The sequence below is a fragment of the Hydra vulgaris genome, chromosome 02, assembly GCF_038396675.1.
Source record: "Hydra vulgaris chromosome 02, alternate assembly HydraT2T_AEP".
NCBI lineage: Eukaryota > Metazoa > Cnidaria > Hydrozoa > Anthoathecata > Hydridae > Hydra > Hydra vulgaris.
Genome location: NC_088921.1, coordinates 54,132,501 through 54,157,853, shown reverse-complemented (window position 1 = coordinate 54,157,853; position 25,353 = coordinate 54,132,501). Strand labels below are relative to the sequence as shown.

At 27.9% G+C, this 25,353-nt stretch overlaps 1 protein-coding gene across 1 annotated transcript in view; it reads left to right on the top strand.

The window, feature by feature from the left end:
- The first annotated feature begins 8,412 nt into the window (after positions 1 to 8,412).
- Positions 8,413 to 25,353, top strand: part of LOC100209306 (uncharacterized) — a 78,795-nt gene continuing 61,854 nt past the window's right edge. The window contains exons 1-2 of the mRNA XM_065789610.1: positions 8,413 to 8,501; positions 15,946 to 16,031. Of these exons, the coding sequence (XP_065645682.1) occupies positions 8,450 to 8,501; positions 15,946 to 16,031 (138 nt within the window). The 5' untranslated portion in view covers positions 8,413 to 8,449. The remainder of the gene's footprint in view (positions 8,502 to 15,945; positions 16,032 to 25,353) is intronic.

Here is a 25,353-nt window from a genome sequence, read left to right as displayed (position 1 = left end):
TAATTCAATAAAATTTATATTTGAGTTACTTAGGATTTGTACATCATTAGCATGTTTATCTTTTATGTTTTAGAATGCTATTAGATAATTTTTTTTCCAATAGTTGTAAAATATTTGTTAAATTCAATTGCAATATCATTTGGTTCACTTAAAATGGTTTTACAAATTTTCAATGCATGTGGCAGCGAGGAAACATTATTTTTTATTTTTCCTGTGATTTCTTTTATTATTTGCTATACTCGCTTTGAATCATGTTTGTGTTTGTTGAGTAGGTCAGAATAGTATTTTTTTTTTTAGCATTTTTGTGAAGTTTTGAATAAGCTTTTGTAAGTTTGATAATTTATTTTATGTTCGTTCTGATTTTAAGTATGTAAAGTTTTTGTTTTAATTTTTGAAGATTTTGTAAGGCCTTTGGAAATCCAAGGAGATAGTATGTCTTTTGTTTTTTAGAATTATTTCACACAATGGGAAATTTACGTCATAGACAACATAGAATATTTTAAATAAGGTGTAGGTAGTGTTTATATTAGTAAGCTGTAGATACTGTTTATATTAGAATCAGGTGTAGGTAGTGTTTATATTAGAATAAGGTGTAGATAGTGTTTATATTAAGTAAGCTGTAGATAGTGTTTATATTAGAATCAAAATTTATATGGTTCCAGTCTATTAGTGAAAGCTGTTTTTTAAAGGAGATTAAATTTGTATTATTTGTTAATTTGTTGTATATTTTATTTTTTATTGTTACTTTCTTCTTCTTCAATCGTTTAGAATCTTATAGAGAAAAATATAGCAAAATGGTCGGAGAACTCAGTATTAATTATTCCCTTTTTTTAGTGATTTATTTAAAAAAATCCATATTAAGATATTGTCAATTAATGACAATGAGAAGTTTGTAATTCTAGTCGTTCGGTTGATTGTTGGTATTTTTCTCATTTCGAATAAGTTGTTGTAAAAAGTTTTAATGTTTTCATTTTCGTAACAATCAAAACGGCTCGAAATCTCCAATAAGATAACTTTTTTTCTTTTCTAGATTAGTTTTCTCTAATATTTTTTTTTGTAAAAAATTGCAAAATATTTCAGTTTTACCAGTTGGTGGCCTGTAGCAACACCTTATTAACAGGTTTTTTGATTTCTTGATGATCAGTTTGATTGTTAAGATCTCATTATTTACATTTGAAACGCTCATATCACGTCGAATATTATACAAAAGATTATTTTTTACGAAAAAATAATCTTCTGTATAATATTCGACGCCTATTATTGCTTCGCTCTAAAATAATTGGAATAAAACCAGGTAGTAACATTGTCATGCTATGGGCATATATATATATATATATATATATATATATATTATATATATATATATATATATATATATATATATATATATATATATATATATATATATATATATATATATATATATATATATACAGTGCTTTTTTTCTCCCGGAACGCACCGGCGTTCCGGCACCTTTTTTTTGATATATATAATTTTTTTGCTTTATATAAACATTTTTTCCTCGTATTATTATATAAAGAAAATAGTTCATTCCATGCTTTATATAAGGTTACTTTCTATATATATATGTTTGTGTGCCACAAAATTTGAAATCAATTTTTGAAAGCTTTTTTCTCAACCAATTTTGCTCAAATTTTGCACACTTAATCATTTTCGATGACAATACAAGGAAATGGAAAAATTTGACCAAAAAAAGTTAATTGAGTTAACAAAAATTTAATTTGTATTTCCCCATAAGAACACTGAATTAATAAAAAAAAAAAATTAAAAACGTAACAGTAATTTTTCCTTCTACAAAAGATAACAAAAAAAGAATTTCTAGGCCCAATGGAATTCTGCTTGCATAAAGCATGGATTTGAAAAAATAATTTCTTTTTGATTTACTAGTTTTTAAATATTAAACATTCTTTGCAGATTTGAAAACATTACAGCGCTGCGTTTCAAAATTTGCTCGAGAAGAATTTAATTTATTTTCATCTTTTCTTAATAGCGTTCGTTTTTATGACGCCAAGTTCTTTGTTTTTCCGATTATAATCGGAAAAACATATAATTTCTTGAAAACGCGTATGGTTGTGAGATTAACAATTATTAATCTCACAACCATTAGCGTTTTTAAGAAATCTTTCAAGAAATTCTATTGTTTCTGTGCAGTGTTTGTCCGAATTTGTGCAGTGTTTGTGTGCAGTGATTGTCCGCAGTGTTTGTCTCACAACACCTCACGCAACTTAAAAAAAATCTCTTTCTAAAACAAAAACTTTACAACAGTATTTGCAACAGTAAATTTTATTGTATCCTTAATGAATTTCCTGTTATTAGCGTTTTAAATTCAAAGTTATAACCTAATTTATATATTTAAATACTGATATAAAAATATCAATTAAACAAAATAACGCAAAACTAAGAAGCTGTAGAAGCTAAGATGGGAATGAAAATATCTAAAGAATGGTTCAATAATGAAGTTTCTTATTATGGTGAAAATAGAAAGCAACAGTTAAGTTCGTTACGTAAGAAAATATTTGATCACAAAGAATCTGTAGGACATCAAGCTCCATTAAAGATGGTAGAAGAAGCTAAAAAAGAGACTCTGTCAAACATTATTTTAAAATCTTTAACGCGTGAGAAAATTGTAACAGCAAACATTTTTCGAACTGCATATAAAGTTGCTAAAGGAAATCAGTCTTTCAATAATTTCGAAATGGAAATTAATCTTCAAGAAATTAATGGAGTTGAAATGGGTCATATTCTTCATTCTACAAATGCATGCATTAATATTGCCAATTATATAGGTAACGAAATGAGGAAAAAAATTATTGCAGAAGTCATAAAGTCAAAGAGTAAGATTTCGATAATTATTGATGAATCAACCACTATAAGATAAAAATCGACACTGATAGTGTACATTCGGTGCTGTGTAAAAGGCAGCGGAATGAATTCACCAATCAATTTATATTTGGATTTAGTGGAGTTTGAAAGTGTTACGGCTAAAGGACTATTTGTTGCTTTACTTAAATGTCTTCATTCTTATGGGATGAAAGATGAATATTTGGAAAATTATTTAGTTTCTGTAGCATGTGATGGCGCAGCAGTGATGTTAGGATGCAAAAGTTTTTAAATTAATCGCTGAAAAGTTTCCTTTTGTTATAGTTTGGCATTGTGCTAATCATAGACTGAAACTTTCAGTAGGCGATACTATTAGGGAGATCTCAAGTATTAACAGATTCAAATCGTTTCTTGATAAGCTTTACGTCGTGTATCATGCTTCCACAAAAAATAGCAGAGAGTTACGTTCATGCGCAGAATTACTTAATATTCAGCTGCTGAAAATTGGTCGAATTTTAAATACACGTTGGATGTCATCTAGTTTCCGTTCAGTTTTTGCAGTATGGGAAAATTACGAAGCGCTTGTGAAACATTTTGAGGAAGCGATGGTTGATCCTACAAGGGACAAAAACAAAAAAATCCACTTATGCAGGTTTAAAAAAAAAATTACATCAACAGAGTTGGATCAAGGATTAATATGAGATGCTCTCCAAGCTTGAGGATTTTTCTGAAGTATGATTGTTTCTACTCTTTTGTGCACATCAGACATATTGGCTCTTTTGTCTTTTTTTTTTTAATAAATTGATGTTATTAATGATCCATTACGTCCATTATTACCTTGCCTTGAGAAATTTAACCTTGAGAAAACTTTCCTTAACTACCCATCTTTTATCAACACCATAGTATAAAATTGGAGAACTAAAGTGATTTACTCAGTTAACGAGAATGAAATAGTAAATGGCTGTATGAACCTTTTTAATGATGTTTCTGCGGACGATTCATCCGCACTTTTTGATAAACTCATTTTGAGAATTCTAACCTAAATAATGGGCTTTACTATTCCTACAATCTTGTTGGCAGCAGAAAAACTTCTTTAAAGTTTTTCCGCTGCCAACAAGAAAGAACTAAAAGAGGTGCACATCCATTGCGGCAACTCCTACCCCACCCTCTTCATCGCGGCGGCGATGAAGAGGGCGGGGTAGGGGTTGCCCCGCCGATGTTTATATACAACCTATGTCTATATGAAAAGTATGTCATAATATCTTACACCAATGATAACTTATTAAATAAGAAGAATGAATTAGTATCTAAATGTAGACATAAAAGCAAATTTCTTCTTTCAAAATTCGATACGGGTGAATAGGCAGCAGGTGATTAGATTTTTATTTTTTGCCTTTAGGCATGAAACTATTAGTACCATAAAAAGTTATACTTCCTTTGTTTATGAACTATATATATATATATATATATATATATATATATATATATATATATATATATATATATATATATATATATATATATATATATATATATATATATATATATATATGCATATATATATGCATATATATATGCATATATATATATGCATATATATATATGCATTTATATATATATATATATATATATATATATATATATATATATATATATATATATATATATATATATATATATATATATATATATATATATATATATATATATATATATATATCAGTGCCATGGCAAGTGGGTCTGGAACCCTCCCAAAACTTGCCATTAGGACCCCAAAATTTATTTTTTCTAAAAAAGGGGATAAAATTTATAGATTACCCGAAAATAGCTGTGTACCTGACATATTTTTACGTCGCCATTCATAGGGCTAAAAACAATCAAATTAACGCTTAAACTTAATTAAATATATTTTATAGTTGTTAAATTGATATAGAGTTTACTTGTCAAAAGTTTCTTTAACTACTGTAAAAGTATTACACAGATAATACAATTACGTCACAAATCATCAAAAAATGAGTTTACAACGAGTTTTTATCCTTGCAAACTCATTTATTATGCCTTCACAACTTACTTTCCTTGCAATCTCGTTCTCAATTGACAGCATTGCTAAGGAAGTTAAACGTTCATCAACCATTGTTGACCTATTTAAAGATACAAAGAAATATAGCTACATGTATTTATGTATAATGAAGCAAAATTATTTACACTAACCTATGAAAATTTTAAATTAATTTTAACTTGCAGGAGTTACGTTCTGCTCTTGCAACAGTTACCGGTAAAGTAAGAATGATTCGTAATGCAATAACTAGATTAGGATAAGTTTCTTGCAGCTCTTCTTTGTAAATGTAGCTGTCATGTGCAGATTTTAGGAGAAAACTTTTTTCTTCCTTTATAACTATGAAAAATTGTTTAAACTCTATTTCCAAATCCTCAGAATCTATATCACCAAGCTTCATTTGTAAACTTTTGCAATATACAGACAGAGAATTTTCATTACAAGCTTTGATAAGACTCTCAGATTGGTAAATAAAGTTATAAAGCTTTGTGACAATGCTGATCTGTTCAAAAGTGGCAAAAGGAAATCTGCTTTATACTGATGTTCAGGTTGCCGAGTATGATCAACACATTCTTATGGATAAATCGAATTTTTTTCTTTCTTGAAAGCACTATCGGAAAAACCTTTTCAAGCCCAATACTTCTGGGATTTCTGATGCCTTGATACGTGCGTCGGTAAATCCATTCTTACGATACTCATAAAGAAATGCATTTGTTGCCTTTATTTCACTAACAAATATGTCAAGGGAGGTTGCAGAAGACTAAATACTTACTTTTAATGTTAATTTGAAATAAAACTTCATACCAAATAATGGTTGATAAGAAGAAGAAAGACCATGTTCTCATATATTCTGTTAGTAATCGTACTTCTGTGACTGTTGCCCCATCTCTCTTTTCTAAGGCATGTTCTTCCAATCTGTCGAGTGCCTCTAAGATTTCTTTTAAATAATAGCGAAGTAGTTTATCACAGTTTTTTCTACTTTCCCATCTGGTATCTGATTGTAGTTTGACAGAAATTGCCTCGTACGATTTTAAAATTTCCCACCGAGAAGAAGTCGATGAAAAGAGAGTATATCATCTTAAAAGAACAACAAAAAAAGTAATTGCACTGATGGATGACAGTGCACCATCAACAATAACAAGATTGAGTAAATGATTTGCACAAGGAACATATAAGGTCTTAGGGTTCATTTCCAGAAACCTAGCTTTAGCACCTTTTACTTTTCCTTTCATATTAGCACCATTATCATAAGATTGACCTCGACAGTCTAAAATATATCGATCCAAATTTTTTGCCTGATTTAAAAACGCATCCAAAAACCCTTTTCCAGTGGTATCATTTACTGCGAGATATCTAAAGAAATTTTTGGAAATATTGATACCTACTCCTGGAGTACATGTTACTGATCGCAGAATAATGCTCATTTGTTCTTTGTACAAAACATTGGGCGTATAATCTAAAATAATAGAATAATATTTTGCCTTTTTTACCATAGAAAGGTTTTTGGATTCAATCTCCTTGGCTAAAAGTTAAATCAACTAGTTCTGTGTGTTATTTCTCAAATAGTTCTTCTTGGTTTTTTTGTCCTGGATTCTTTGCATAAGCTCATTGAGAACGGTATCGTACTTAGCCAGTAATTCAAACACCCAAGAAAGTTTACATTGCTCTTTGAACCAATCAGGGTTGCCGAGAGGGGGGCGAAAGGGACAGTTTGTCCTGGGCAGCAGATATCTAAGTGGCGCCAAATGAAAAGTAGGTACCTAAAACAAAACAACAAAAAGGTCCTTCATATATAATATAGGGAAATTTTGATAAATCAGGGTGCAAATCAGGGTTGCGGTCCCAGACAACGTGACGGCTCTCGGCATCCCTGGAATCAATGGCTGTGTTTGAACCGTGGAATGCAAGATTTCTTGCAGAAATAAATAAGGTAATTTCCAGTATCCTATACAACACAGGCCTCAAAAATAGTTAATCTTTTTGTAATGTCATCCAGTGTTCAAAGCACTTAAAATGTGCACTGCGTGTTTTGTGTTCTATAAGTTTTTTTGATAAGCCTTCCCAAGTGTTCATTCCTTGTCGGAATGGCAAACAAGATATCCCATAAAGTTTGCAACAAAAGCAAAACACTTTATTGCTATTCAAAGAATATATGAGCCATGTCCGTTTAAAGATTTCTCCATTCTTTATCTTGCGTTTATAATAATTCAATGAAAAACGTCTTCTTTCTAAATTGTATGGAATATTGATTTCAATCTTTTTGAAACCACGTTTAACACTGTCACACCTCTGTGCGTCAGAAACATCATCAGGCCAATTAGAAGGATCATCACTGAGAAAAATAAGCGGAATTGTTATGCCAATTTTTCTGTTGGTATCGAAATACTTGCAGGCTAAACAGCTGGTTTCAAAAAGTGTGTTAGTTTGGGGTATTTTGTGGTTTTCTCCCTGGCTGCAGCTTTTTCTCTTAGTGGCACCAATTTTCACTCTTCATTAAATTCACAGATCAATCTATCTGACTCTACTCTAGTATTCAAATAATGACAACCTATCTGACTCTAGTCTAGTCTCCCCCCTACCCCTACCCTCCTCCACCTCTACCAGAATTTCAAAATCCTAAAAATAACTTTGAAATCGAGGACCTTTTTTCGTTCTTTTTGGAGAGTTTTTTTTACCCCCCAGTAAAAATCTCTTTAAATTTTTACTGTTATTATGAGATTTGTAAGTTCCATAAAAATGTAATTTGCGCAAGTTGTATTATTGTAACTACGTATTTTTAAATACTTTAAAAAGTTGTTGTGATTTCTTAAAATCCATAAAGAAGCTAGTCGTTCAATATAAATATAATTGAAACTTTTTTATTCTTTGAATGCAGTGGCAATCTTTCTAATATCAATCTAAATTTTTGTCCAAGAGCTATCCACAGCTTTAAAGGAGATGGAAACTGCTTTTTTAGTTGATTTAAGTTGTTGCTGTTCTCATAATACTTTTTAGCGTTAATACAAATATTTTTCTATCAAACATTTTAAAGATTATATTTACAAAAACATAGTTTAATAAATATATTAAAGTAATTTTGGAAGCTATTCCAAATATATTAATTGTGTTTTAAACATCTATATTTTATTTTGTATATAAATGCTGTCAATAAATTCGACTGCATTTCATTAAAAATGGAAGATTCTTAAACATCTTAATAATAGAGTTTAATTGGTAATGGTTCTATATGAAGATTCTTAATTAGCAGATAACACAGAGTTTAGTAAAAAAAGAAAAAAGGGTATTGTTAACTATTTAACATCTGATTGCTGTTCAAAGGGTTTAGAAATGAACGGATAGCAACCAATGTTTCCAAGTATGTAGGTTACAACCTATAAAAAATATCAAATGTAAAAAAGCTTCGCCGCTTTCGTAAACTTTTATCGGCATATATATAATCCAATTAACTTATGATATAATCCAATTAACTTATATGTATATAATCCAATTAACTTTACTATAAATGTTTTTTATGGTCATTATAAGTTTTTTAACTTTGCCTTACTTCAAGAATGCGTGTAGTGTGTACTTTGGTTTGGATTTTCATCCAAGTTTTTCTAAAAGGTAAAAATTGTGTGGCTTTTTTTTATAAATTCCATTTTTATTTCAATTGAAGCTAAATTTTATATACAAAAGAGAGTTAGCATTTCGCTGACTTAAAAATTTACATTAGTAGTTGTATTTATTTTGCTTTGCATTGTGGGTAAGTAAAATATGTTTATTAAAAAAAAAACCTATATATCTTTAAAAAACAAAACAGCTACTAAAGATAATTGACCGACCGAGCGGACACAGACGTCAGTCGGATGTCTCACGGATGTCACAAGTTCGTTGGACCTTCTTGAGATGTCCAGCGGACGTTTTGTGCGTGCTGGGAACTATAAGAAGTTTATTAATCTGTATGACTGGTTATTTTTAATTAATATAAGTATGTTCTTGTAAAGTTAATATACTGAATAATACTAAATAAGTCAAGTATATTTAAAAAAAAAACCTTCTACTTTAAAGTGATGTCCTGTAATAACAACTCATGCGCCACTGAACTTTAAATCATTAAAGTTGAACTAATCATCTTTTTAATAATATAAAAACTTTTTTTTTTATATTTAGCATGTTTATAAAATTTAAAATATTTAAAATATTTCATTAACGGCAGTGAGTATTCTTCAGTGCTGTTATCTTGAAGCATGATCTCTTTAATCGAGCTGTAAGATGACATTTGTCGTGGTCTTTGCACTTAAAATATATATATATATATATATATATATATATATATATATATATATATATATATATATATATATATATATATATATATATATATATATATTTGAATACTTGCGTGACATCAGTAAAATGTTTTGACAAAGTCTTAAGTGATTTGATTAATGTAAGGTCAATCATTAAATTTAAGTTAAAATTAAATTTGTATTAGCTATCACAACATAATTTTATTATCTTTATATTTAAGAAAAGTTATATTTTGAGTAAGAAATTTAATCACAACAGACCTAGTGTGTTTCAATACTTCTTATATAGCTAGGCGCCCTGAGAGGATGTGCTTTGCATAGCGTTATTTTTTGATTTTAAATCGTTTAAACAAAGTTATCTTTTAAAAATTTAGTTTTTAAACAAAAAAACTTTAACGCTTTTAAATACTGTTTACATCATGTGTCGTTTTCTTTTGACTTGGTCTTTGACTTTCGAGTTAGTTTAGGTTTGATTGAGGTTTTTTGTATAACAAAGTAGTTTTCTGAAAACGATAAAGGAAGTTTATGACCTATTTCTCTAAAAAAAAAAAAAGCTGCACAGATTATGGGGGACAGCCCATATCTTGTTTTTTACATAAGCTGTAAAACAATACGATAACACTGATCAACAAATAAAATTTTATTGTGCATATCTTGTTAACTAGGTGGTTTTTTAAAACAAATTAAATATGCTGATTTCAAATATGCAAACCATTTTTCACCATCGCGTCAAGTTGTAAAGATATTTGGGTTCAAATCTTTAGTATTTAAGGTAAAGTCCCTATTATTGTCGAAAAAAAAGTTGTTCAAAAGTTTGTCAACCTGGGTCTCAAAAGAAGCGTATTTTCATAGAGATTTTAAAAATGTTATTCATTTGTAATAAAAATAAGTATTTTTTGTATTATTGCTAAATAACATTCTGTTGAAATTTTTTTAAGAGACATTTTTTTACATAATTTTTTTGTCAATAAATTTTAAGAAATAATATTTATGTTTTCTAAAATCTCTATGAAAATACGCTTCTTTTGAGACCCAGGTTGACATACTTTTGAATAACTTTTTTTTCGACAATATTAGGGACTTTACCTTAAATACTAAAGATTTGAACCCAAATATCTTTACAACTTGACGTGATGGTGAAAAATGGTTTGCGTATTTGAAATCAGCATATTTAATTTGTTTTAAAAAACCACCTAGTTAACAAGATATGCACAATAAAATTTTATTTGTTGATCTGTGTAATCTTACCTTAATTGTAACGATTTATACATTTATTTAAAATCTGTTAGCTTATAATAAATTAAGTAAATTTCAGTTTATCAAAATTTACTAAATTGAAACCATATTTTAACAGTAGAAAAATTAGAAAAACAATAGTAGTACACCAAATTAGAACAATAGAAATAAAATTACAATAATATAAAGTATACATTTATTATACATTATCTTTTCAGTAAAACAGAAAAGATAATCCAACCATCATGTGATAATGAAGGTAAAACAAAACTAAAAAAAAGGTGAAAAGTATTATAAAAGCGTAGATCTTAAAATTTGTAAACAATTATTTAAAAGTAAATTAAGCTTTACAATATTTATTATATTTAATTTTAAATTAAACTTTATAATATTTATATTTAATTTTAAATTAAACTTTACAGTATTTGACCTGTTTTCCCTTAAATACCACCAGACGATAACATTGTACTAAATAATTTGGTTCATACAAAAACCTAAGAAAACATATAACATAAAATGATGTAAAAGCCAAAAAAACTAAATACTAGTTACTTATTTAAAATACTTATGAACTACTTATTTAAAATAAGGTTATCGTCGGCTTTTTTAAATTAAAACAATCTGTTTAAATACATTTTCACTACCTAACACCATGGAAAAATATACTTTAGTATTCCTTGAAACAGATATATATATATATATATATATATATATATATATATATATATATATATATATATATATATATATATATATATATATATATATATATATATAAGTTATATAATTTATGTCAATATAATATATATATATATATATATATATATATATAAGTTATATAATTTATGTCAATAATTGAGTGACTAATATGTTTTATAGATTTCTAAAGATTTAATAGAAAATACAAAGTCATGCGATCGTATTGCCAATTCCTCGTGATTTTTTAGATTTAAGCGTTATAAATTGATAATAAAATATTATAAGGAGTGTAATAATATATTTATCTTTTCGCAATTCTGTCATTGCTTCAGTGAAGACCTCTCTATATTAAGATATTAGGATCTCTATATTCTTAAGGCTCTCTCTATATTAAGAATCTAATGTGTCAAACTTTATATTAATTAGTTCTATTATAATGCATTTTTCCAAAACTTGAAAATACTTTTTTCGTGTAGATGTACTTTTAAAATGCTCTTCATTAGTATTACATTTCCCTAGGGGTTTCAAACCCCACCTTGTATTAATAATACTAGATGGGGTGGGAATAAAAGGGTTGGTGGGAATTTATTCCTAGATCTTATAAACGGGGGGAGGAGACTTAACAAATTGGTGAGAATTCTAATTGTAATTATAGTGAAGGAAGTTGGTGACACAACTTGGTTTTCACGTTGATAGTATTGAAATACTCATTTTAAGACTAAGACCTTTTTTCAAAATGGTTCTACCTATCTCAATGGTAAATGGATCATGCAACTAATTAAAAAAAAAAACCCTGAATTTTATGCGCCAATTGAAAGCTCATTTTAAAAGATAAAGCAAAAATATTAAAACGCTATATGTTACAAATATATTGGTAACGATATGCAGGGCTTTAAAAACTTGACAATCAGGGGGTAAAAGAGTTAAATTTGTGTGCCAAATTGTGTTTGAATTCTACTCACATGTCTTTATCATAGTATCTACATTTCTGATCTTTTATAAGTCCGCTATTTAAAACAGCATCATACTTGTGAAGAAACATGCGAGTGTCCGCTTTTTATCTAGCTCAAAGACACGGTCAACTAACTCAAAGACACGACTATTTTTATCCTTTATTTCTTGTATCATATACTGTTTCAATTCAGCAAGAACCTGGACATTGCTTTGTTTGTCAAAATAATTGTTAGAAATTATATCCGACTCTTTTCTATTAGATCTTCTATAGAAATTTAGCTAACAAATATAGTGATATGTAGCATTTTGGACTATCAGATCAAGTAGAGTGATATGTAACATCTTGAGCTATCAGGTCACCAGCAATAAAATTGTGGCGCACTTTCATACAGATTTTTTCAATTAAAATGTTGAAAACCAGTGAAGTGCACTGTCAGTGCTTCCACAGAAAAAACATTTCAAAATTATTTCAAAATTTGATTTTAAAGTAGCCCTTTTACTTGGTTCATTGAGCAAAAATGAGGTTCGACACCATCATACTTCTTCTTGTACTCTAGTTGGTTTAGTAGAACACGATTTTCAACCATTTCTAATTTTTTATCATTAAATTTATTATTTAACAATTTATTAAACTTTGCATCATGGTAAATAAAAGTATACATTAGAAGACTTTTATCAACATTATCATATAATATTGTAATTAGTGCCCAGTCTTTCAAACATTTCTATGTTTATGACAACTTTTTGTATCTCTAGAATCGCGTTTTTTTAAAAAAAAATAAATAATTAAAACTCTTGTAAAATTTTGTTCATTGTTATTTTTCTTTAAAAAATAATTGTACAGGGTGAGGACTTACAAATGTCTCAAAGTTTTTGTGTTAGAAAAACTGGAGGACTGTTTAGATTTAAAAGTAACTATATTTTTCTGAAAGATGCATTAATATATAATGCAAAACATTAATTGATTTCAATTCCTTTTTCTCTGATACACGTACGAACTCTCTTGAAAAGGTTATCACAGCTGGCATGGAGGAGATTGTCAGGAACTTCATCCCAAATTGTGACTAACAGAACCATGAAATCATTTAAATTATTGCAGTTCAGATTTTTTAGCGTTACATATTACGATTAAAATGTCATTTAAATCGAGCAGCTGGTTGATTTTAACTCCTTTATCAATATATTTTAGCGGAAATTTTTCTTCCTTGGAGAATGCACCAAAAACCATAACTTCTAATGCATTTTGGTATCAAGTAATAGTTTTTACATTACATAGGGTCTATTGCAAGCTTACTCCATAAACTCTGTCATTTTGTTTGTTAAGGGAGCGCTCAAACACGAATAATTTTTCATCAGAAAAGATTATTGGTTTGGCCACCTCCCGTTTCTTTATCACTTTGCACCTCTTAACACGCTAAAGCTTATTTCTTTTTTTCGTTTCTTTATCATTTTGCATCTCATAACACGCTCAAGCATATTTCTTTTTTTCAGACCAGCAGATTATTGCTTTTTATAAGCTTTTTGTTTTTATCAAATTTCTGATGATTTTGGGATCGGTTCCAAATTCTTTTCCAATTGATCTTCCTGATCGAGCAGGTTTTTGTCTAACTCTTTCTAGGATAATTTTTATAAATATTTTAGTCAAACCACTCTTTTTCTCCCTGTTTCAATTTCATCTCTAGTTTCCTTGAAACGTTTTATGGTACGATATCCCAAATAACAAATTCAGTTGTTGTAAATTTTCTTTTATAGAGACAAACAATCTCGTTTCTTACACTTTCTAACTTTGATTTTTTTATCATTTTTAATGTTTTGAAAAAAAATTATATGTATTTTTGAGAGCTGATAAATACGGTTATTAGATATGCAAAAAGCAGTTTCATTGAAATAGAGATTTATTATTAACAACTCTCTAAAGTGAGGGGAGATTAGAGGGGACGTAAGTAATCCACCCTGTAATTTATTTTTGCACACAATACTATGAATATATTTTACTCCCTAGATTTGTAACGTTTTAAAACCTTGTAACTTGTTATTAGTTAAATTTTTCTATATAGTATATTTTAAAAGTTAACAAACAAACACAAAAACTAAGTTTATAAAGTATGTAAAGTAAAATAAACTTTTAAAAACTACTCAATACTTCCTTTTAAAAACTACTCAATGCTTCCTATTATTTTGACCTAAATATATAATGCAAGTAAACAAATACAGATGAAATACAGAAAACTTTATTTTGAAATCCTTTATGTTTTTAATTAAGGATTGTTTAAATATAAACAAACAATGTAAAATATAAACTTTAAATAAAATTAACCAATGTTTCTCTGATTGTTACTTTTTTCTAAATAATAAATCTAAATTAAGTAATATAGTCTAAATTTAGTAAAATAGCACAACATGTTCTTAAAAAATGAAATGAGACTTATGCTCAAAAGAACATTATCACTAATGCTATTAGTACTTAGTGCTAAGTTTCAGAAAATTTTACAGAAGTTTCAATAAATTATCTACAAAAAAGAAAAAATATAAAATAATTTTTTACTTTCATTCTTTATTTTAGTATTCTAAATAAAGATTAAAAAATAACATAAGATTTATCTATCAATAATTAGATCTAATTATTATCTAACGTAACAAACAGGTTTAAATCTTAAAACTGGTTAAGCAGGTTAATAAAATTTAAAGTATCATAATAAGTATCAATATAAGGCCAAGTGTGAAAATCTTGGTTAAAAAGCTCTGTGTTGAAACAGTCACAATATGTAACGGCAGCAAAATTAAGTTCCTCGTAAGGGGGCAATTTTAAATACTTTTCGATTTGGGGGTGCAGACGATCTAGTAAGGAGGGGGGAAATATTCAGATTAAATGGTTTGTAAGCAAGCAATCACAAAATTTTATATTAGCACGACATAATTTTATTAAAATTATAATTTTATTGAGAGACAGCCTAACTACATTATTTTTGTTTTCAAACAACTTACTGTGTCTAATATATAAACTTACAAAAATAAGAAATTTCAAAACTTTTTTAAGGAGGAGGAGGAAGGAGTGAGGAGTGGAGAAGGGGATCGCCATATTACTCTCTCTCCCCTATGGATCCGCCCTTGGTATGACGTTGAATGCTTTTTGTCGTTTTAAATATTTTTAGAGTCTTTTTTTTGTTGTTGTGGTTATTAAGATGTTCTAAGAAAGCCCTTACAGTCTTATTAAAAAGCACCACGGAAAAGCATTTATTTTGGAAATTCACGTCTCCTTCCTTACCAATGTCATTAATTGGTCAGAGCCGGCACCGAATCTAGGACCTCTCGGTTATTAGCAAGTTGCCTATATATGGGCCGTATATAAACAACCGGTTCATTACCAAGAGGTTCGAGGTTCGATGCCGGTTCTGGCCAATAAGTGACACTTGTAAGGAAGAAGAAAGAGAGTAAGAGAGTTAATGACATTGGTAAGGAAGGAGAAGAGAATTGAGTTAAAAATACGCAGCCGTATAATACTAATTTAGTATTTTTAACGCAATTCTCTAAAGTTATAAATTCTCTTGTTATTTCTTTGTTACTGATAATGGAGCCATTCATTATAACTAATATTTTCCACTTTATTGTTCACTTACTGCTTTTCGACCCATTTCAATGGATATTAACTTTTAGCTCTTATCAAAATATTAAAAAAAAAACTTTAAACGCGACTAAACTGGTATCTTGTGCAACATTTTGCAGGAAATCGTCAAACTAACAAATGAGGTTTAACTGATATGAAGGCAAAAAAAGTTTTATCTTCACCATAAAATATTATTTTTTTTTAACTTTCAAAACTATTTATACAACAAATGTGTATTAAAGTCTATTTAATCTTTATTTATTAGCATTTCAAGAATGTGATGCTGAAGTTGTATTTCCAAAACGCCACCACGAAACACGTTCACAAAATGATTTAAGCACTTCAAGCAAGGTAAGATTATTGGTAACTGACCAGTTGACCGATGAATAAACGGTAATTTTGCACCTATCTAAAGTTATTATGAGAAGAGCAATATATTTTGCATAAATTTAAAAATAATGAAATGGAAAGCATACTTTATTTATTTATTTTTTTTAAAAACGATTAATGCCTTCATTAATGACTTAATGACTTCATATAAAAATAAGGTTTTATATTTTTTTATTTATTCAATTTATTAAAAAAATAATAATAAAAAGAAACCATTGAAATAATTCTTATTTTGAAAATATATTTGCATGAAGTTTAAATAGTTATGCTTCTTTTAAAACTTTATTTTGTGATAATAAGTCTACATCTTTTCAAGATGTAAATGAGAACATGAATGTTGAAATAAAGAAATCGTCTCATGTAATTAAGAAAAACAAGTGTAATTTAGATTTCGCAATATGTAATATAGAGTACATTAATTGTAATTGCGAATGCACAATGTAAGCATAAAGATTGTAGCAATGTTACTATAATCAAATTTAGCATTGTATGCATGGGCGCCCAAAGGATTTTTTGATGTTTCAGATAGGACACTTTCACGTATTGTGCAAACTCCAAACTTAAGTATGTTCATACCTATGTTAAATGAGGAGGCTTGGCAAAAAATTGGAATGGTGGAGGTTTGGGAACAAAAAAGGCCTAAAACGTCCCCCCCCTCTCACTCTATCCCTCCTGCCCAAACGTGAGAGCACTGATGTAGTAAAATTTTCAACTTTACTATCTTAAACTAAGTTGAAACTAATTAAGTAAACTAATTAAGTAAAAAACGCAACTCGCATATTACGTATTAAAAAGTAAATTATAAATTCTTTTGTTTTAAAACATTTTTCGAACGAGTTTCGAAAGAGTTTGCATAAGTTAAGAAATTTAATAAAAGAATTAACTTCATAAGTTCATCAAAATAATATTATTTATACTTTTACACTTTATTTTTAGCGCGCTTTTTTGATTAAAAAAAGTCATTACCACGAGCATTTTGCTCTATTGAGACGAGTTGAGAAATAAAAGAAGACAAAACTTCATTTATAAGTTATTTACATGAGTTTGTTGGAAGGAATTCAGCCACAAACAAAAATGTTATTTTTAATGATTTTGTTAAACTTTTCAAATCAACTTTTTTTCTTTTTAATATATTCAGTTTTGAATATATTAATAAGAAAAGATAAAAGTTTAAAAATATTTTTTAAAAACGGGTTTTTATTATTTACAATTTTCTTTTGCTTATCATGATGTTGCATAATTATGCAATAATATTTTGCATTTATTGAAAGCTAAAACAAAAAATCTTTAAAAAAGCGAGTCACGGTTATGTAGAGAATTTTGTGCTCTATCTAAAGGTGTAAAAGTTATTTTTAAAAATTTAAGCAAACCTCAAAATTCTCACCCTCGTAAAAAAAAAAGTTTTTTTTCTAAAAAATCAACTTCAAAACTCACAAAACTAAAATTAAATTATACTAGACAAAAAAGGCTGTTTTGTAGAAAATTTTATGACGTTCAAGATTTTCTTTTCAAAATTGAATTTGCTAGTTCCGGATGAATGTTGTGAGCAAAAAACCAATATAGATGTTTTTCGGGAGAAGAGTAAACATGCTAATTGCTCACACTTATGCATTAAGATGAGCGCGGTTAAACTAATTAATAGTTATTAATTATTTAAAACGTAAATAAATATGGCAGTCTTTGCTATTTATCTAGAAAATTTTGTTATTTATCTAAAAACTTACACATTGCTCAACCATTTTAAGTACCATCTCAGCCTGCTTCATCATCCTCATCTCAGCTTATATCATCATCTAACATCAGTCAGCATCAAACTCCAACGATTCGCGAACTTCAAAATTTAACAACAACACCAGTAACTCCTGCTCAAACGTATCAAATGTTGCAACACTTCACAGAAAGACTCGAAGGTAATTTGGAAAATGTTTTACAGCGCCACCATATTGACACGTAAAAAAACCCCAAAAGAGTCAGTATTCCGAGAGTTGAACGTCAGTGTCTAAGTACATCTGAGGTGCTCGAGAAACTAAAGCAAGACGGTGATGCCAAAAAGTCAAAGCAATTAAAGAAACGCAAAATTCACTTCAGTGAAGCCTCAAATAAAACTCAGCAAGTGCAACGTTCAAAAAACCGAGACAAGACAAAGACATCAAGAAGTGCAAAAAGTGTCGCAGAGTTTGGGAAGAAGCATTGCCAACTCAAAAAAAAATGTGGTACCAATGTGAAGCTTTTAGTTGCAAGTCTTGGCTTTGTCGATCGTGTTTACCCAAAAAATACAAAATTCGCGAAGAGTTTTTTTTGCATGAAAAAATGCCGCGAACCTGTTTCTGCCGATGAAACAACTCTTTTTTTAATTAACAAATAGTTTTTTTTCGTATATTTGATTAAAACAGTTCATTGTAAACTTAACTTCTAATAAGATTTGTTTTCATTTTATTTTTAATTAATTTTGCTTGATTTTCTTAATATCCTTATTTTTCTTAATATCTTAAAAAATTGTTAATAAAAATTAACGAGTTTACTTTTCCCTAATTATAAGGGGAAAAGTAAACGTTTTTTTTCTTCATAAAAATTGATTTTTTTAAAGATTTTCAAAGTATTTTTTCTTAATTTTTATATATTTATATAATGTAAAAAATTCTCTTTAAAACAAAACAAAAAAAAATAAACTTAATATATATATTTTTAAAAATATTTGAATTTGAAGCTAAACCGTTTACTCTTACTTTACTTTACTCCCCCAGTTTACTCTATTCTTAGTTGCGTTTTTCCTTTTTTTGTTTACGCACATAAAATATGACTCAACCACTTTTTCTTTTTTTATAAATTTGATTTGTGAAAAAAAAATTTCTTTTTTAAAATAGTCCTTTTTTTTTTGTTTCCTGGTAACTTTTTAGATGTTTCGTAGCAACAGACGCTCTAAAGTCATAAATAATGGGTTTCAAACAAAAATGTTATTTAACCCATTACACTACATCCCCGCAGTATTATCTTGTTCTATCTACAAATGTAATAAATAAAATGTTCTATCTATTATATAAAATAGATAAATATATATATATATATATATATATATATATATATATATACATATATATATATATATATATATATATATATATATATATATATATATATATATATACATATACACTAATATAATATATATATATATATATATATATATATATATATATATATATTATATATATATATATATATATATATATATATATATATATATATATATATATATATATATATATATATCTATATATATAAATACAATGTTCTATCTGATATAATATATTATATTATATTACACAGAGCATTGTTTTATTTATATATAATTTTTTTTTGTATTTATTTTATATATTAGATAGAACATTTTATTTATTACATTTGTTGATAAAACAAGATAATACTGAGGGGACGACTAGGCAACAAAAATTTGTTTCAACATATTATATAATGTTTTTTGCATAATTCAATTATGATAATTCAAATAGTGATATTATTTTTCATGGAAAAAAAAACATTGAATTACTTAGCATAATGGCTTCGAGACATTTTAAATTATCAGCAAACTGTTTTGTTACGTTTGTGGAGAATATGTTTGATCTAAGGTAAAATGTTCAATATCAAGGCATACAAAAAATTATCAAGCTTACCAGAAATATTTTGGTATTTACATTGGGGATTAAAAAAAACCCTGACTCTTTATGTTACCTGTGGCTGTTGCAAATTGACATTTTAGGGATAATTAAGAGGCACTAAGAAAATGATGTCATTTGCAGAACCCAGAATTTGGAGAGAGCCAACTAATAATCTGAACAACTGTTGCTTACGTATGGTGGATGTTAATGAATAAAAGAAGGCTAAGGGCAAGTAAAAGTTTGGATATCCTAACTTATCATCATCTATTGCACCAGTACTACATGATGAACATATGCTTATTCCAGTTCCATACACAACAGTTGAAGACAACATGGAAGTATCGAAAAAGGATAATAATGATAGAGAAGAGCTCTGATTATGAAACCAAAAAGAACTTAATGATCAAGTTAAGGGCATGAGTCTTCCAAAAGCTGGTGCAGAACTGCTTGTATCCGGATTAAAAGAATAAAAAAATTTAAAACTAGTTGTGAGAATCACCAAGTACTGAACATGACATACATCATATGCTTAGTGCTTTAAAGCCAAAATCTCTTTGTTTTTCTTTAGTTGTGACAACATTGTTTCAAGAAATTGGTATCTCATACCAATCTTATAAATGGATATTTATAAGATTGTCTATTTAAGTATGTTGTGACTTATAAGAAATATATTTATTGACAGCAATAAAAAGAGTTTAGAGCCTGTACTACTTCATAACAGAAATCAATATTTTTCCATACCAATTGCAGACAGTGTGCACTTAAAATTACAACAATGTTAATATTTGCAAAAGATCAACTATTATTACTACAAGTGGTATGTGTGTGTAAGGATTTCAAGATGATTGGTTTTCTTTTAGGAATGCAAGGAGGATTTATCAAGTATCATTATTTCTTGTGTTGGTGGTACAGTAGAGATACTGTAAATCATTTTTTTTGTGTAAAAAAAATGGACTAAAAGAAAAGATTTGCAATAAGGGATCTATAATGTAAAGAGTATTACTCAAGTGCCTGTGTAAAAAGTCTCCACTCTATATAAAATTAGGCTTATTCAAAAATTCTTCAAAGCACTGGATCATAGTGGTGAAACATTTAAGGAGATTAGGTCAACGTTTCCTAAATTATCAGAAACTAAGGATTTAACTAGGGACGGCAAACGTTTGCATAAGAAGTTTTTCAAATAAAATGACAGAAAGTAAAAAGAGCCTGGCTTGCATTCAAGCATTAAAATTTTCTGGGAAACAAAAGGATTGGAAATTACTAGGAACTAGTTGGACACAACCCTCTTTTAACTCTTTAACTCTAAAACATAAACCTTGACGAAGAAGGCCTTTGCGTGAAGAGACAAATTGATTATATGGCTTTTTGAACATATATATATATATATATATATATATATATATATATATATATATATATATATATATATATATATATATATAGAATATAAAAATATATTATTTATCAATCCAGATCTAACGTATAGAGAAAGAGCTAGCCTTTAATTGCTACTTGGTGAAAGAATTAGATTAAATAAACCATAAGAAGATAAAAGTTTTACATTTCGATTTGTTATCAGAAACGATATGTTGAAACGATTTGTTATCAGAAACGTTATGCAGAAAATTGAAATCAAAAACCAATAAAATATTTGAAGCAAGATTAATCAAGATTAAGATCTAAACTCAATGAAATAACGTGCTTATACTTGAATGCAACTTCATTAAACAATAAGTTCGATGAACTAATCAAAGTTATTAACTTAAGCAAAGCTAATTTAGTAATGATTTGTGAAACTTGGTGGAATAATGAGTCAATAACAAAAGACAGAGATGTTGGTAGAGGTGGAGGAATATGTAATTTATATATAAAAACGATATAAAGGCTTATAAAATATCAGAAAAATGTTTAAGAAACCCTAATATAGAACAAATCTGGCGTGTTATTTAATTAGGAAATGAAAAAATATTATGTGGTAGCATCTTCAGAACCGGAAATAGCAGCATAAATAATTGAATCAACATCACAGTCTATTAAATTTGCTCATTCAAAGAAACTATCAAAAAAATATACTGGAATCCTTATTTGTGGGGATTTTAATTTCCACACAATTAGGTGGACGGAGGATTATTATGGCAAACTAACTTGTGAGTCTGATAACAAAGCCAAAATATTTTTAGAATGTTTAATAATTGCTTCATGCATCAGAATGTGATTGAACCAACCTTTCAAAATAACATAGGAGATGAAACGAATGTACTTGATTTGATTATAACTGAAAATAAAAATAGAGTTCATAAACTGGCACACCTTCCACCATTGGGAGGTATTAACCATGGTCATCACATTATTAGATTTAACTACAGTCATACAGAAAAGTGTATTGATAACAGTGTGTTTAAAAAAGACAAGTTCATTTACAGTCGAGGGAAATTTTATAAATTAAATAATAATTTTTAAAAATTTCAACTAGAACAATGAATTTAAAGGTTTGGAAATAAACGAATGTTACAAAAAATGGCTAAGCCGTTATGAAGAAGTATGTAAACTTTTTATTCCGATTATTAAAGTGGCAAATATTCAAACCAACACAAAACCAGTATTCATCAATCCACAAGATTCATCTGTTCCAATCATAGGTATAGAAGCACAAACTTTCTGAAGAAATCCAGATTTTAATGTCTCTGTTGTAGAGGAATACTTAAGCAAATTGGGTACTAATAAAGCAACTGGAATGGACAAAGTTCACTCAAAAGTTCTAAAGGAGTGCAAATTCGCTATCATTAATGTTTAATAAATCCTTTGAAACAAGTAAACTCCCAAAGTTATAGTTATGTGCTAATATCATTCCGCTGTTTAAAAACAGTAATAAATTAGACCCAAGCAACTATAGGCCTGTGTCTTTAATATCTGTAGTTTGTTAAGTCATGGAAAAGATAAAATGATGAAATATTTAGTAGATAACAAGCTAACCAATAAAAACCAACATGGATTTGTTAATAATAAAAGTTGTGTGACGAACCTATTGGAGTCTCTAGATTTCATCACAAATTCAATAGACAATGGTTGGGATGTGATCGTTTTGTTTTTAGATTTTGCCGAAGCGTTTGATTCGGTTGATCATGAAATATTATTTTTAAAACTGGATGCTTTTGGTTTTAAATCAAAATTATTAGATTGGTGCCAAGGATTTTTTGAAAACAGACTTCAAAGAGTGGTGATAGGAGATAATACATCAGCCTTAGTTCGTCCACATTTAGAATATGCAGCTCCCATCTGGAATCCTTATTGGCAGTATGATAAAGATAAACTAGAGAGTGTTCAACATAAAGCTACCAGAATAGAAAGTTTAAGAGGATATAGCTTTGAAGAGAGATTAAAAAAGTTGGGTTTACTATCGCTGGAGAAAAGAAGAAGAAAAGGTGATATGATACAAATATTCAAATATTTGAAAGGATACGATATCATAAACTTTCATATAAAACCTGAAATGCTAGACAAAGACCATAAAACTAGAGGCCACAACAGTAAACTAAGAAGCCAATATACGGGTAATATTAAATGACAGAGTTCCAGTCATTTATCACCAGTAGAGTGGTAAATGACTGGAACAAACTTAAACAAGAAACAATAGATGCAGTTAGTATCAACCAATTCAAAAACAAGTTGAATGAACATTTTGAATATTAATTTTTATTATTTTTGTGTATTACAGCTGTTAAAGTTCAAACTCTGCGCAGTTTGCACTTTATAGTCATCACTTTTGAAGTGTACAGCGCTATTATTTTATTATATATCTATATATATTTATATATATATGTGTGTGTGTTCAAAAAGCCATGTAATATGTGTCATATTTATCTCTTCACGCAGTGGCCTTCTTCGTCAAGATTTATGTTTCAGAGTTAAAGAGTTGAAAGAGGGTTGTAACCACAATAAAGTAGCCTTCTCGACTGGAGTAGGCTTTTTGACTGAATTGGCCCTCTCTGCCTTAAGGAAGTAAATAATAGTTAAAATCAATAAAAAATATAATGACATTTAAATGTTAATTCATGTTAAATAATTGACTCGTTTAAATTTTGTGGTGTTTTTATGTGTATAATATGTATAATAATTCATGTATTTAAGAGTTTATGTAGTAAATAGGTAGCTAATGTAATCTGCATTAAAATATGGGGATTACTTATTAGGGTGTAAATTGTTAAGGTATAAACCAATTAGCTAGCATGCTCCACCTGATCCTAATGCCCTAGCATTATAAGTCCACTCAATTAAAAATTACTTTAAAATACTTTCTTTATTTAACTTTAAATTAAAGACTATTAATTTAAGACTAAGCTGTAATAAAACAACTTCCAGTAATTCAGCTGACATTTATCAAAATTTCATTAATGAAATTGTAGGATAATTACACTTAGATAATTACACTTAGAAAATCTTATAAATTTAAAACAGAATAAAAACTAAATAACATAAAATAAAATTTTTTTTCACTTATTTGTTGCATTTAAATTTTTGTTCTGTTTTACCTTTGTGATAATAATAATAATAGTCATAAAGGATATATATATTATGGCAATTAAAATTTGAATTGATTTTAATATTTGCATGCATGGTTTAAATCATGTTTTTATTCTTATATATGATTTTGTTAGGCACCTTTTCAACCAATCACCTTTAAATAAAATTTTAAATATCTAAAAGAAAGTCCTTATATCCTATTGTTCATATATGTCCCCTACATGGTGATTTTCACTATCTCTCTGTTAAGAAGACAGGATTTTAGGGTTACAATAGCTATAAATATTGAGCATAAAAAAGTAAGCAAAGCATGCTCACAAATCTCATACAATAAATTTATTAAACTAAATAAAGAATCTCAGATTTAGATTTTAAACTCAGGGTCAATAAGATTTTCTTATAAAAAAATGTATATATTTTTATGTATAATAAGTTTTATTTAAATGTTTTAATTGTTTAATTATATTTAGGATATTTTTTCAAATTTAAATAGATATGTGCCAAAACATTCATGGCATACAAAAGAGGTTGAACTAGGGAAAAGGTTCATAATTAATTAAGATAATGCGTTTTTAAGGATTTTAAAAAGTTATGAGCTAAATCATTATCACCATCATCATCATCATCATCACCATCATCATTGTCAAAAGAAATTCCTCTTTTTTAATGCATTAACTTTTGACATATCTTTATGACATGATTTTGTCAACATTATTCTTTATTGTTGTTTATTATTATTCAAGTTCCTTTAATAATTAGTAAAGAAGGATATGGGTTCTGGTTTTAAATTTTTATTTTATAAATTGTTAATTTTTTCAAATGAAAAAGACAACATCACATTTTTGAATGATAATCTTGAGTTTCACCAGTTGTACCACTCCTAAATTTAGCAGTAGATCTGAGAGTTGTGTCAACTCTGTAATAGTTACAATTTCAATTTGAAGAGTTCAATCTTCCTTAAGTTAAAATAAGAATTAATAATGTTCAATGTTGAAATAAACTATAGACTAATTCAATATTAATTTAGTTAATTTTATCAATTTACTCTACATGACTTTATTTTTTACTAAGATAAAAACTTATTTTACAATAAAAGTTAAACATAT